Source organism: Chrysemys picta, chromosome 1 (genome assembly GCF_011386835.1).
Source record: "Chrysemys picta bellii isolate R12L10 chromosome 1, ASM1138683v2, whole genome shotgun sequence".
In the NCBI taxonomy this organism is placed as follows: Eukaryota; Metazoa; Chordata; order Testudines; family Emydidae; genus Chrysemys; species Chrysemys picta.
In genome coordinates this window covers 29,546,614-29,560,933 of record NC_088791.1, presented here as the reverse complement: position 1 = coordinate 29,560,933, position 14,320 = coordinate 29,546,614, and the positions used below count along the sequence as shown (strand labels likewise).

Sequence of the window (14,320 nt, the reverse complement as noted above, 5' to 3'; positions counted from 1 at the left end):
GCCCCTGGCTTCTGCTGAATAGGGAAGGGTGTCTCAGGCTTTCACCCCCGCAGTAGGTGCCTACTGGGGCCCAGGGCTTAGTACAGAGGCCAAGGACTGAATCATGGACAATTAACCATCCTTTCATCCTTAGATGTGGTCCCTCAAAGGCAGGGTAGAAGCAAGACGGGGGAATGAGACTGTGCTATTGTGACTTGTGTTATATCTGTTCTACAGGTTAAAATAAGAGTTTTCATTTAAAAAGAAAATATTTCAATCTAGCAACAATTGTGGAAGCTTTCATAACCACCTTGGGGGAGGGTCTCTCACCCAAGATCTCTCTGAGGTACTGGTCTTTTTACCAGGATCTTCTCCGGACCCGGAAGCTCTGCAAAGAAGTGCATTGTGGCCGCTGTGGAGATGGGGGCAGGGGGGAGGGAGAAGAGGCAAGCTCTTCCTCAAGCCCCTGCTGCACAACTCTCATATTCATGCATAGGTTAATATGGCTCCCCCGGTGCACTGGAGGACCAGCTTGACTAATGTCATCAGAATCAGACTTCCTGGAATGTGGTCGGTGGGACTGGTGGATCCAACGGTGCTTGCCCAGTGCATGGGGCTGTCCATCCCTTGTGTCCTGTAGATGCTTCAGGAGGTGAAGGCTGCTTTGCCTCCTGCCTCTCTTGCTTATCTCAAATGGGTGCTGTGAGAAGGTTCTCCATGCCCATCACTATCCCAGGACTGTTCAGACCTCAAAAATTGGGCCTCTCCCTCACCTCCATGCCCCACTTGAGTAGGCTGAATGATATCCAGGCAATCCACCTCTGAACAGTGCCTCGAGAACAGCTTATGCTCCACACCATCCACTTCCTCACCATCATGTCTCACCCCGATACAATGTGGTCAGATCTTTTACCCCCTGCAGAGGGTGAGGTTCCCACTGCAGCAGCTTTTATTCCACCTTGATTCCATGATCCACTGAGGACATAATCTGGGGGCTCCTCCATGGAGCAGTGAGCACAGGCATTCTGCTGGCACAGTTCACGGAACCCAATATTTGTCCCCAGCGAGACCCTAGAGCATGCCTACTTCCGCAGTACCAGGTTGCAGCCTCTTTTCTGGCTCCTCCACAACCTCCTGCTGAGATTCTGGCTGCACCTTTCTCCACATCTTTTCCTTTATTAATTCCCAAGTCTATGACCCAATGATGTAACAGGACCTTTTAGTCAACCTCCTACTGGCACTGGCCAAGAGACATACATCAGTCCAGGAAGAAGCAACTTGACAAAGAGGTTCTCTGTAACTGTGATGCCTACTTTTGGTACCTATTTGTCTCAGGTATTTGGGCAGAGTTCCTCTCGGTGGCATACGCCAACTCCTTTGACTGCTTTATTGAGCAGTGGGCACTGAGTAGAGGATTCACTACTCAATGTCCCCAACTGTTGCCTTTGTTTTAAACCAAGGACACGCACTCCTGCTCTTTTCATTATTTGTCCCATGAAATTAGTTGATCCTTGGTCCTATGGCCCCCTCCCTTGATTGAGTGGGTGGGTCTTTAATTCTAGGTAGGCTCTGCCCATCTTTCCTTAACATAAATGGGCTAGCTACTTTGTTAACACAAACATTCACTTAGAAATTTACACTGATCTGTTATTAGTTGCATAATCACTTAAACCTGCTGAAAAGGATATAGTGATTAGCCATCTCTCAAAAAGTGCTCAATAGCCAAGCATATGCTGTGGAGGCTGGGAATATTGCTCTTAAGGATCCACGCTCTTGCTGAGCTTCAGTGAAACAGTCAAGTTAGATTTGAGCCTAGGTTCTCAATACCAACATGCTCGCTACTAGGATTATTTTAATGGTGCTGTAACTTATTTACTGCAAATCTGCAGTTAAAAAAATACTCTTAACGGACAAATTCCAAGAAGGAAATCAACAGTTATAGAAGTCGGAGATGAAAAAACTAGATTATCTAGTCCCATCTCACTGCAAGTCCAAGTTTGTTCCCTAAAATACATTTTCTATTATCCTATCTAGTATAGATTTAAAGTCTCAAAATTGGGCTCCTACAACTTCCCCATAGAAACACCTGCTGCCAAATAACCTCCTGACTGAGATGTTTCTCCTAACAGTCACACCAAATTTTCCTTTTCTAGTTGTAGCTGTGTACATTACATTCAGTAATCCCTTTAGCATTTATACTATCTTAGCCAAGCTATCCATATTTAGCTCTTCCAACCTTTTCTTATAAATTTGTCCATCCAGCTTTCTGATCTTTTTGTTACTGCCTTGTACAGTATTTATTGTATGAGAGACACTGTCCACAAATTGGAATAGCAAATTTTACACTTACAGCCAGAGAAACAGGGAGAATCCTGAGATGTAAAGGTTTCTTTGTGACCTAAAAAGTTTCATCTGAATATGATCATAGGCATTGGGGTTGATATTTGCAGCCTTTTCAGTCCCTTGTGCAGTTGAGTATTTCTTCACTTCTCTAATAGCATCTGAAAACAAAAACAAAAATTGTTTTGTCTTTTTTTTTCCAATGTGTGTGTGGCACAGTGTATTAGGCTACTATATAAGACTGAGAACTCTAGAAATATATGCTTTCTCCTCAGTCCACAGAACGGGCAAATCCCTGTAGTGGCAGTACCAACTTCAACGGCCCTTGAAATGTGCCTGACCCACCTGAAGGAATCATTCTGGAGTGATTAGGTAGTTCGGTCACCATGCTATATCACTGTCCTCTGTCTAGATACAATAGTGCCAGCTATGATGGTGTCTTTTGACATATGTACCTACCCATTAGGAACTGGATCAAGGCAAAAAAATCATTCCACAAACCTTATCACTCCAAAAGAGTGTTTGAACTGAAATTTAAAGAATATCAAAAATGTTTCTAGTCACGTTAAGTTCGTACTCTTCCTGTTTATCTATTGCCCATGGACCCCGTGTACCCTTTAAGCAATTTTCAACACACAAGAAGAAAGATTTACTACTTACCAAGAAACAAAACAATCAGTAGAACGATTATTGTTAGGAATGCCTTATTCCAATAATTTGCTATTTTATTCCATAGTGGAATCATAAAGATCTTCTGCCATCTGTAAAATAACATTGTGTTAATCACCCAAACATTGAACATTAGAAGATAACCACCTTACACAAGAGTTTGTCAATACTTTTAATTCATAATAACCAGTCAAGATCTAGTAACAACTCTTTCAACTGCAATATAATTTAATAGTGTTAAGCTAACTACAACTTTGCTTACAAGCCAATTTAACTTCTCTTCAACCAAAATAGAAAATGTTAGACAAACTGTGTTTATTCATATTGAAAAAAAATCTGTCACAATACTAGCTATTTTCCAACTGTACATTCTTTTGCCTATAAACTTAGCTTTATTACTTGTATGCGCTACACCCATTACAGAATAGAGAACTTCAGGGGAAAATGCATAATCCATAGTGTGCCATTTAATTTTTAGCTACCTGCAAATAGCTTTTTCCTAACTCACTTGAAAAGACTATCTGTAAATCATAAAATCTTCACATTAAAATGAAGTAAACTGACAAAAAATAGTGGCTGTAACTCACTATGCCAGAGTGATTCCTTTCCAGAGGGCATATCTTTTAACAATGAAAAAAAAAAAAAAAAGCTCCCCACCTCATTGAGCAATTCCCTACTATACTGGGCACCGTGTTCTTCCTTAAAAATGAAGAGATGTATCCTACTCTTGGGTTTACATTTTAGGGGAGGGAGTTAACATCTCTGATCAAGAGTAAAGATATACACACTATGGAAGCCAGTCTCCAGAAAATGGAACCCCCCCGCAAAAACAAAAACAAAAAACAGTGGTCTTGGATGATGAATGTCATTGCTTTGTTTTATTTAGTCATTCGACATTAATGGATAGATCTGCAAAAACTTCAGATTTGCAAAACAAAAAGTACAACAGAAGAAGTCTGGAATGTTTAAATGAACTGCAAACCAGTAAGAGAGAAACTGGAAGACAGAAGACCCTATTTTCTGCTGGTGTAAACTGGCATAGCTCTGATTTCAAGGGAGCTATGCCCCAATTTACATTACTACATTATTTGGCCCAAATCTACTAGTGGTTTATCATCTGAGAATTATTCAATATTTGAGCCAGAAGGGTTTCATCAAAAAATAATTATGATCCACAAATATTTTTAAAATTTGTATTTTGTTAGGTTGTGTGTGTTCTGTTGGTTTGCAGCTTACTAAGGACTTGATCCAAATCCTGTTGAAAGTAATGGGAAGTCTCTTCATCAATCCTCAGATGAAGGATTAAAAAAATTGTGTGCAATATTATCCAAATAAATATCATATAAATATAACAAATTTCCATTATATGCAGAAGATGCTCAGAAGTTGTGCTAATTTAAAACAATTGATTTAAGGCAGATTTGTGGTTCTTAAAGGAGAGAATCATAGAATCCTATGATTTGAGCAGGGGGTTGGACTAGATGATCTCCTGAGGTCCCTTCCAACCCTGATATTCTATGATTTATTAGGAAGAAACTTCTATGACCAGTCAGGTCATTCCAGACATTTGATTCCTCAAAAGCAGCTGGTACTGACCACTGGTGGGACAAGAATTGGATGAGATGGACCACTGATCTGATCCAATATGGCAATTCCTCTGTTATGGGTCACTTGGCAGAGTGGTTCCATCTGTCCAGATATTTGTATTTTGGTATTTTTAATATACTCACCAGACAGGAAGTTTTGCTTATTATCAGAATTTTAATATCTGTCCATTAACCCAAATAAGCACAGTCACACAGGAGCGCTGCTTGAACAGACAAGTGAGGGCATGTCTTCACTAGCAATGTTAAAGCAGTGAGCTCTCCCAGCGCTGTAAAAAACAAAACAAAAAAACACCTCCACGAGGGGAGTAGCTACCAGCACTGGGAGCGCAGCTCCCGGCACTGGTGCACTGTCTACACTGGCACTTTACAGCGCTGAAACTTGCAGTGCTCAGCTCTGAGCAAAAAAGTTGCAGCGCTGTAAAGTGCCAGTGTAGACAAGGCCTGAGTAACTGAAACTTTCAAGAACAATAGGACCACTTCCTTGCTTCAACTGTACCTGCTTTAACTGCTGTGACAGACTCAGCTCACAAGACCATCTAGAAGTGCTTCGCTTGAAAGTGCTACAACTTGAAAGCCACTGAAACTTGCCTTAAGGTATTGTCACAAGTGCTAAATGTAGTCTTTGATCCAGCAAGATTACTATGACAGTTTTGTTAACAAGATAATTAAACATGTAATTTAAATCAAAAGGATTTTGTTCTTTCAGAATAACATTTTAAGAGACCTGAATGCTGTAAATCAACTTCAGAGCTAGCACAAAATAAACTGGACACTAGAAGAGCCCAATATATCCCATTATTATGGCACAAATGAGCCAGAGTATATCATCAAGCATCATGTTTAACATTTGAATGAATACTGGGACCTAGTAGTATTGTGGGTTAATGAATTATTCATCAACTGAAGACAATTGAAATCCTAGTTACAGCATAAATGAAACTGGGTTTAATGTTTTCATTGTAATTCACACTGAATATCTGCATACATCATAAAACCAGATATTCTTATTCAACCTGTAATGACATCCATACAGCAGCTTTCTTCTACAGATTATCACTATAGTTTAGTTTAACTTTCAGAATACCTTTTTCAGTTATGCATAGCTTTCCTAAATTTATTTGGGCTGAAATTCTCCATAGGCTGCTATGTCTCAGACCTATTAGACTCTCGGGCAGAGGTGGGAGAGAAGAAGTCCAGGACTGGTGGTACATACCGGCAACCATTTTAATGCATACGCCATAGGTTGTTAGGACATCCCTTTGGGATGAGGATGGCCTCTCTCTCATCCCAGACATCCTTAACTGGCTGTAGACATTGCTGTAATACCAGTTTGGAGTGTGCGGTGCAACCCTCTGGCTGTAAGTCTTAAGGAGGAAGCTCTCCCTCCCTCTGCTTCTGGGCATAATAGCAGTCCAAAACAAAAGAGGTAAACAAAATAATCCTGCAAGTCACAAGACAGTCTGGGTTCACCCGACTGTTTTTTCAAAAGGCAAAAAGTCTCTGCGAAGGGGGCTAGGTTCCTAACCTCCTAAGTGCCTCAGGGGCCCAGGCTGAGGGTCCTGCACTTTAAAAAAATAAAATAAAAATAAAAGCAAAGATGGCCTCTCCATCCTTCCACAGGGTCCAGGCAACAAGTATTTTAGCTGCTCTCTCCTGTGACAGGCCTAAACCTGAGGAGTCAACTGTAAAATGAATTCCTGTGAAAAATAAGGAGTGAAGAGGACTGGCCCTCGGAACAACTGTTTTTTCAGGGTGTTAAAAGTCTTTTAACCGTTGTCCTTCTGGTGGACTTTCTTTGGACTACCGCCTTTTATTAGGTTCATCAGAGGGGCCCCCTGATAGTGGTAAAAGCCAGGGACAAATCACCCAGCTAGTTCAAGAAAGCATCTTACCTCTTTCTTTGTTTAGAGAACGGGATATGCTGACAATACCTGCACTATGATAATCAGTGGCTCAGGTTGGCTTCCTCCCTCATTATAACCCAAGTAACTAACTTCTTGATTGGCCAGATTGGCCGTGAGCCCTCCCCCCTCAGCCAGCAACTGAAAAACAGCTCGTACTTGCTGCACATGATCGTCTCAGTTGTTGCTATAAATATTGTCCAAATGCAATGACATACTGCTGATGAGGTCTGAGAACCTTGTCCATTAAATGTTGCGGCTGCTCCATGCAAGCCAAAAAGCACTGTCAGGAAGTGGAAGACCTTGAAGGGTATCAAGAAGGCCGTTTTTTCTTGTGATTCAGCAGGGAAGAGGATCTGCCTTTTGTAAAATCTGCTGTAGTGAGGTATTTGGGAGCTCCTAAATGTTGCTACAGCTCATCCACTTGTGGCATAGGGTATGTTGTCTTGATATGGTGGTGTATTAGTCAATTCCATCTGGGTGCAGTGGAGAATACATTGCAGAAGGCCTCACCGAGATGTAAAACCCAGGCTCTTTGTTTAGGAGACTGGCACCCATCTGTACTTGTGCAGGCTCTTGGTGAATGGGTGTTTGAAACCCCAGTTTGGGTTCTGGTAGGTGAGAAGAGTTAAACATCCCTTCCCTGGTTTTCCAAGGCTTCCACAGGTTCACATGGGAAATACTGTTTTTTTTCCCCCTCCTGCCAGGCAGGCAGACTTTGTTGTCCACAAGGTCAACTGAAAAACCACTTCAAAAGGCACTTGCCATCTGGCTAGCACTATGGATTCCATACTAAGGAGTAGCAAAAGTACTCATTATCCAGGTTGGAAGGTCAGTAGGCATGCACCCTGGTTATGTTTGTTCTTGCAAGCTCCCGTCTCCCCCCCGACAGGTTTTCACAAGCAAAAACTCCCAGACTCTAGGCAATCCCTGACATGGAGAACATACTGGGCCATAGCATCTGGCCATGCTGTTCCCAGCCCTCATATAGAAGGTCTAATATTCCTCGAGGCTGTCACCCATATAAACAGATCAAAGGGAGAGAATGCAGTGGAACCTTGCAGTTACCTCCCTTATGACAAACAAGAAGGGAGGAAGTAATTGATCCCAATGCTTGGGATCAGAGGATAGAAATTGTTTTTTAGCATCACTTTAAGGATTTTGTTGAATCTCTCAACTAATCCATCTGTTTGTTGATGGCAGACATAAGTCTTTGGAGACTTGATCTTCAATAAGGAGCATAACTCCTGCATTAACTGGGATGTGAAGTTGGTCCCTTGATTGGTCAGTATTTTGGGGGGGGATCCTTGCTCAAAGTTCCATGGCAACTGCTGTTGCCTTTGTGTAGTCTAGTGGGGATGGCCAGGATCACAAGCAAGTGTTCATATCCCACCACACTTTTCTCTAGGAGGTCTACAATATCAGTCTTGATTTGCCTTAAGGGAGTTTTGATCGGGGGAATGAGATCAAAGGGGCCTTTGTGATGCTCTTTGGGGTAGTTAATTGGTACTATGGACAAGAGGCCCAGTATTCTCTGAGCTAATGGTGGTCACTGGTCCAGCAGGAATGAGTCAATACAGAGACCGGGAGAAAACCTTGTCCAAACTGCCCAGCAGATAGGATGTCATGAGCTAGCTGTAGGAGTGCCCGGTTGTATAACGGAGGTACCAATAACTGGGTCTTTACCTCCTCAGTCTGTTTATTGCATTCAACTTGCTAGAGGCATACTTCACAGATTATGAAATGGGACCACTGCCTCGGACATCAAAATTTCATCATTCATAGCAGGAATTTGATCATAAGCCCTACTCATTGTAGGATTCCCCCTGTCCCCCATTCACAGACTAAATCTGCATCACGAGTCAGGGCTTCCAATTCTCGCAACAGTCATCCACTGGCTACTGCCTGTTTGCATCCTGGATGGGTGTCCAGTGGGCTTCAAACTCCTCTCCTAGAGATCCTCTGCTTCTCTTAACTCAACTAGCCCTACCAGTCCAGAACCAATCCCAGGTGTTGAGACTGTGTCAGTGGTTGCGGTCTCTGGTTTTCCTATCTTGTGGATAATTTCTCGAAAGTACCACCAATCCCAGCCAGTGGCAGACCAGCGTTGAGGATATAGCCACCGGGAGGGTATCCGTATGTCGACCCATAGTCTTCTGGAGTAGGCCGTCACATCCCCATATATGCACTGGAGGAAGATGGTTGGGGTAAAAGGGACTCCAGGTGAGACTAAGGGAATCTGTACCAAGTTCTGGCCTCATCCTGAGTCCAACAGACCTTTCACTTTTGTCCTCCTGATCCGTTATTTTGGTGGGTCCTTACTTCTATGCTATTCTCTGCTGTCCATACCTCGGCATACTCTTACTCCAAAAGGGGGCATTCTCTTGGGTTCCTAGCTGCCGACACAAGAAACAGGTTAGCATGCTATGGTGTGAGCTCATTCTCTTGATCAAAGTCAACCCTGCCTGTTGTAGGGGTCTGGCATTTAAATCCGTACTTAGTCTCAGTAGCTGGGACAAGGACCAACTGCCCTGGTTAAGTTTTTCCAGTCCGCTCCTCGCCTGTCGCTGTGAATTGCTCAGAGTTGGGGTGAGGAGGTGTCATCTTAACTGAAAGGGAGCATACTTGACATCTTCTGCTGATCAGGGACATCTCCTGACTGGGCTTCACATCAGACTGGTCAGCTTTCTAGCCCCAGAATGTCCTTCCCCCAAATCCCTGGAGGTTCCTCAGCAGCCATCAAGTTTTCCTTCACCTCAGTTAAAGACCCTGGGTAGTCCCCCAGTGGGGATTATTCATATGAACTGCTCAACCAGTATTAACTCATCCACTTGAGCTCCAATTTGCTCCTCTGGCTGCAACCACCGCCAGCAAATGGCCCTTCAATTTCTGAGCCATCCCCTGTGGCCATGCTCCCCGCAGATATGTTTCTGACTGGAAGCAGCAGCTGTCTCTCTCTTCACTAATATAGAAAAAGTCCATCATGGCAGCCTTAACCAGTGTATAATTCTGTGCAGCCACTGGGTCAAGCTCTTGGTAGTCTGCCTGTGCTGGGCAGGGTCCAATGCTCTGGAGGCATTGGGAGGCCACTGCCATCTGCTCTAAAGTGGACATCACAGAATCTTTCTTGACATCAGGACCCATTTCAGTCAACTTCATATGTAACAGTGGCAGCACTGGCCCTGGGCTCACAGCCAACTGCTGGACTCCCGGCTGCCCCATCAGTCACTATTGTACCAAGTTTTGTTGCAGGTCTTCTGCTTAGTCACCATCTCTCATAGCAGCTGATGTTGTTGGCTCATCTGCAGCTGTTGCTGGGCACCCAACTGTTGCAATAACTGCTGAAGGAGCTGTTGTTACTGAGTTGCCTGTTGTTGCTGGCTCTCCGTCAACCACCTGCACCACTGCTCTGGACCCATGCTGCTTGGGTTCTCTATCTCTCACGTGCATGGGCTTTCAATCTCCCCCAGTTTACCCTTGTGTCAGATTTAGGAAGTGAATGCCCACATTCTCCACCATGTCATAGATTGTATTTCTAAGACATCCCTTTGGGGTGAGGGTGGGCACCTCTCTTGTCCCAGACATCCTTCTCTGGCTGTAGGCATTGATGTACTGCCTATTTGGAGTGTGAAGTGGAGCCCTCTGGCTGTTAGTCTTAGGCTAGGTCTACACTACCCGCCTGAATCGGCGGGTAGACATCGACCTCTCGGGGATCGATTTATCGCGTCCCATCGGGACGTGACAATCGATCCCCGAATCAACGCTCTTACTCCACCAGCGGAGGTGGGAGTAAGCGCCGTTGACAGGAAGCCGCAGAGGTCGATTTTGCCGCCGTCCCTACAGCGGGGTAAGTCAGCTGCGATACGTCGAATTCAGCTACGCTATTCACGTAGCTGAATTTGCGTATCGACCCCCCCCCCCCCCGTAGTGTAGATGTAGCCTTAGGGAGGCAGCTTCCCCTTCCTTCTGGGCATAATAGCAATCTCTGCAAAGGGAGCTGGATTCCTAACCTTGAGTACATTAGGGGCCCAGGCCGCATGCTCTGTGATTTGATGTAAGATAGATAGATAGATAGATAGATAGATAGATAGATAGATAGATAGAAGTAAAGATGGTCCCTCCACCTCTCCAGAGGGTCCAAGCAGCTGAAGCTCTTTAGCAGCTCTGCTGGTAAGCAGTCCCTGCTCCAAGGGGTTTGGGTGATCGGTGTTCCCATTGTGTTTCTCTAAGAGTGCCATCCTGTACTGTGTTTGGCTCCTCCCTTTGAAGGAGCTCCTCTCCAGGTTTGAGGGGCCTCACAGGGGCACTGGCTTTGGGCTGACTGTGCCCACAGGATCTCTTTAACCCCTTCCTCACTGGCCTCCCACCACTGCATAGTACTGGCAACTCTATACCTGACAGTTTCTTAATCACCTAAGCAATGAATTTGACCTTTTCCCCTCCAAAAAGTTTCAGAGAGGAGAAAATAAAACTATCTTCAGAGAGTCTTCCAAGCCTAAGGATAAACATCCCTCTTTTCTTTCATTCATCCTCAAAGCCTTACCCAAAAGACATTGAATTCAGTTCCTGTCTGAGCCAGAATGATGAAAGTCACTTCTTTTCCCATAGGTGGAGCATGTTGCCTTCACAATATTTCCAAGGCTCAAACCTCCCTGCTAGCAAAGGTTTGTGCCCAAATATCTCCATCTCTGGTACCCTGCAACCTGCTAAAAAGCCTACTCACACAATGTGATCGGTGACAAATATATTTAGAAACAAATATAGCTGTCTGAAATGGTACCATTATCAGAACAAGCACAGGACATGCAGTTGTTTTCCAGAACTCAGGCAGTAATGACAATACTTCTGTTGGCAGACGTGATGCCACAGGACCCACCCATGCTAAAGGAGAAACACCTATCTGGCTAATGAACACAGTGTAAATCCAAACTGAACAAGATCTAAAGTTGTGCATGAGTGGGTGGAAGCTAAATGAGGCACAGATCTATCAAAGTTTTGGGAGACCCCCTCAAGGAAGATTCTTACTTCTGCCTCAAGCTTCCACCTCGCTCAGAGAAAAACTCTTCCCTACTAGCCCAGCCCCTCACATCCCTATAAAGAAACTCTTCCTCCCAGCCCCCTAGAATAGATTCCTTTTCCCTCCAACTCCCAAGTCTTTGATCTTTCTGCCAAATTATACAGTTCGGCTCACTCCAGCCACTAGGCAGCCAGTCAGCAGCAATCCAATCACCTGTCCAGCATGCTTCCATTTGTTCTGTCTCGTACTTCACTGCTTTGTCTCAGGGAGTAATCTGTGAGGCCTGACTCTCATAGATTCTGCTTCAGGGCCTGCTCCAAAGCTGACTGAAGCCAATGAGAGCCTTTCCATTGACTTCAGTGGACTCTGGAACAGGCCCTTAATCAGCTCTTGGAGTTGTGAAGAAATATGGATTTAGGACACTAGCTATAAATCCTAAAATAAATGTCACAACTCTAATTGCATGAATGGTGCCACTAGAATTAATCTTATTTTGACAATTCTAAATTTGATTTGACATTAGAATAAAAAAATTAATCTAAATATATTTTATGCCAACCCATAACATTTCCACTTGTAAGGTCTACCATAGGTTTAAAACACTTGTATATTGGCCTGTTTCTGGGACTAACACCAATTTCTTTGGTTCTCGTATAAGCTTATAGGTGCCTCTCTTACTGCTCTGTTAAATTCCATACATCAAGCAGGAGAATTCTTTACTTTTGGAAGAATCTTCACAAATTGCACCTAGTCAACACTGAAAAGCAGGAGTGCTTTATATTTCCTTCCATTCCCAATGCCTGGTGCAAGGTAGCACCAAGGAAAATAGCTACTGATTCACCTCTGATTTTTCAGATTCCTCTGAAAAGAGGCTGCTGCCTATTTATCCACTAATAACTTAATATGAAAAAAGCAACAGAGTCCTGTGGCACCTTATAGACTAACAGAGATATTGGAGCATAAGCTTTTGTGGGTGAATACCCACTTCGTCAGATGAAACACCCACGAAAGCTTATGCTCCAAAAAGTCTGTTAGTCTAGAAGGTGCCACAGGACTCTGTTGCTTTTTACAGTTCCAGACTAACACAGCTACCCCTCTGATACTTAGTATGAAAAAACCCATACATTTTCCTCTAAACTGAGCATTCAGAAAATAAAATTAAATGGACTGACTTTCCTCTTATTGAAACAGAGAGTGAGAGAGGAGGGCACACTAGAATTATGACTAGAAATAAATAATTATTAGCAACTGGTGTGGAAAACACAGTTCTGGCCATGATTTTCAAAAATAGATGCCTAAAGTTAAGCTCCTTGGTGTGGGATTAGGCACCTAAATAAGCAGCCTGATGTTCAAGAGTGTTAAGCATAGGGTGACCAGACAGCAAGTGTGAAAAACTGGGACGGGAGTGGAGGGGTAATAGGTGTCTATAGAAGAAAATTACCCAAATATCGGGACTGTCCCTATAAAACAGGGACAGCTGGTAACCCTAGTTAAGCACCAAGTAGCTCCTATTGAATTCAGTTCTCAACCAGCCCCAAATGTGGTAATGAAAATATACCTGAACCTCAACGTTAGGTGTGTTACAACAGCAATATGTAAATAAAAACCTTATAAGATGTCTTAACACAAGGCCATTTAGTGTACAGTGGATCCCTACCTTAGTGGAGAAATAAACGGTACACAGAGCAGTAAAATCACTCCTATTTCAGTATACAGAAAGGTTGCAACTGCTGTCCACTGAAAAGTCATCTTCTCCCTAGACGGCCTGCAGGGGAGGACAGAGCAGTCACTGCAAGTTGGCTTTGAGGCACGCAGGATAAATCCCGCAATGAGCAGAGCTCAGGCTGAGCCAAGCTTCTCCATTTCAAGTTAAATCGGATATTTAAGGCCCAAACACTCCCTCATCCCCGGGAGGGGCCTCAAGTTGGGTGACTGGGTAAAGGACGAGGATTTTAAGTAACTTAGCCGAGAAGGCGCGCAAGCCTCCCCCTCCCCCTCTGAGGAGCTCGGGCGGCCTCGAGGCTGCACGAACAGCCTCCCCTCCCGCCAGGGCACTGTATTGCGGGCAGCCGCCCAGCGCGCCGCGCTACGAGGGGGAATAACGCCCGGGCCCTGCTGGCGGCTCCTTCATCTCGGGCGTCGGCTGAGACGCCCCCCCCCCGTTCCCAAGACAACGCTACTGCACAGGGATCCCCCCACCCCTTCCCCGGCGCGGAGGCCAACGCCTCTGCCAAGCGCCAGGAAACGCCGCCGCTACCGGCCTGGGCAAGCTCCGGAGCATGGAGCTCGGCTCACCCGGGGGAAGCGGGGCCTGCCCAGGCTGCTGGGATGTGCGGCCGAGGCAGGGCGGGGGGCCGGCATGGGGCGAGGAGGTGTCAGGCTCTCACTGACTCACACGGAACAAAATCCTCCCTCCCGCCTCGGGGCCGCCGCGGAAACCTGCTCCAGCCCCCTGAGCGTGAGGCGGCCGGGCCTGACTGAGGCGGGGCTGACTAGCGACGCCTTGGCCTCCACACCCGCTGACTGACGCCTGAGGCGGGCAGCCGGGCTCGGTCACAGCCTCCCCGCCCAATGGGAGGCTGGGGCGGGACTGCGGGCGGGGCCCCCAGGGCTGAGGGAGTCGGGGGCAGCGATGCATAAGGGGAGGCGCCTCCTTCTGCCCAATGAGCGAGCTTTGGGAGGGGCCGGGAGCACAACAGAGTTCTGCCCCCCCATAAAAAGAAGAACAGGAGTACTTGTGGCACCTTAGAGACTAACAAATTTATTAGAGCATAAGCTTTCATGGACTACAGCCCACTTCTTCGGAT

General features: G+C 45.2%; 1 protein-coding gene across 4 annotated transcripts in view; it reads right to left on the bottom strand.

Moving 5' to 3' along the window:
• Positions 1–14,105, bottom strand: part of BCAP29 (B cell receptor associated protein 29) — a 50,275-nt gene extending 36,170 nt beyond the window's left edge. For 2 of the 4 annotated variants that reach the window (XM_065562596.1, XM_005292350.4), the window contains exons 1-4: positions 13,909–14,105; positions 13,171–13,278; positions 2,980–3,080; positions 2,330–2,480 (exon numbers count right to left, since the gene is read on the bottom strand). In XM_065562596.1, coding sequence (XP_065418668.1) covers positions 2,330–2,480; positions 2,980–3,080; positions 13,171–13,262 — 344 coding nt within the window. In that variant the 5' untranslated portion in view covers positions 13,263–13,278; positions 13,909–14,105. Of the gene's footprint in view, positions 1–2,329; positions 2,481–2,979; positions 3,081–13,170; positions 13,279–13,808 lie in introns of all 4 variants that reach the window. The other 2 variants (XM_065562731.1, XM_005292348.3) reach the window with 2 other exon arrangements.
• Positions 14,106–14,320: the final 215 nt, after the last annotated feature.